Genomic DNA, 981 nt, shown 5'->3' with positions numbered 1-981 from the left:
ACCTGCTCTAGTGGAAGGTGTCCCTGCCCGGGGCAGGGGTTGGGACTGGAGGAGCTTTAAGGTCCCTTCCAACACAAACCAACCGGTGGTTGATGTAATTAAAACTTAGGGCTCTGGAGAAGGGGATCTTGTAAGGGTGAGCCTGAAGGATGAGAGCTTTTTGTAAGTGCATTTTCTATGAACGGAATCTTTCCAGGGCAGTGCAGATGCTTCACTTGCTGTTCCTTTCAGGAAGGACATGTCCAGCTGGTCAGAAGCAGCTAATGGATCTTCCGAAATGGATGCTCTCTCCTTGGAGTCTGCCAGCAAGGAAGCCTACTTCAGCAGAGTGGAAACATTCACCATATCCTTTCTGATCCAGCCACCCCCACACCCCCTCCTTGCTTCATAGAATGGTTTGTGTTGGAAGGACCTTAAAGCTCCTCCAGCTCCAACCCCTGCCCTGGGCAGGGACACCTTCCTCTAGAGCAGGTTGCTCCAAGCCACTGTGTCCAACCTGGCCTTGGACACTGACAGGGCTGGGGCACTGCTTTGCTGCCACCCTCCCTGTGGCTTCCCTGCAGGCTCCATCCTCTTGGAAGCTTTTCTTTGCCTAAATAAACCCTGGCCAAAGCTCTGCCTGGTCAACACATCATTTGTTGGGTTTTATCCTTAACGTGAGCACCCATTGAAGTGGGCAGGCAAACCCCATGAGCTGTCTCCCCTGGTTTGTGCCAAGTATGGCTGGGTCAACGTGGAGTGTGACATGCTGAAGTGCTCCAGCTGCCAGGCCTTCCTCTGCGTGAGCCTGCAGCTCGCGTTTGACTTCAACAAGTGTATGTACACTGCTGCCTGGTGCTGCGGGCTTGGGCTGGAGGGTTTGGGGTTCTACGTGCCTCATCGTGTGCATGAATGACTGCTGGGGTCTTGTCACAGAGTCAGCCGGGTTGGGAAAGACCTTCAAGCTCATCCAGCCCAACCATTCCCAGCCCTGCCCAGCCC

At 54.3% G+C, this 981-nt stretch overlaps 1 protein-coding gene across 1 annotated transcript in view; it reads left to right on the top strand.

The window, feature by feature from the left end:
* Nucleotides 1–231: 231 nt before the first annotated feature.
* Nucleotides 232–981, top strand: part of ZC3HC1 (zinc finger, C3HC-type containing 1) — a gene marked incomplete at its 5' end in the record, with an annotated part of 9,520 nt that continues 8,770 nt past the window's right edge. Inside the window, 2 exons of the mRNA XM_010011795.1 lie at nucleotides 232–343; nucleotides 665–815. Coding sequence (XP_010010097.1) covers nucleotides 232–343; nucleotides 665–815 — 263 coding nt within the window. The remainder of the gene's footprint in view (nucleotides 344–664; nucleotides 816–981) is intronic.

This window comes from Nestor notabilis, unplaced genomic scaffold (assembly GCF_000696875.1).
Source record: "Nestor notabilis isolate BGI_N333 unplaced genomic scaffold, ASM69687v1 scaffold20553, whole genome shotgun sequence".
Lineage (NCBI taxonomy): Eukaryota > Metazoa > Chordata > Aves > Psittaciformes > Psittacidae > Nestor > Nestor notabilis.
The sequence above is the reverse complement of the archived record's forward strand: the minus strand, read 5'-3'. Positions and strand labels throughout refer to the sequence as shown.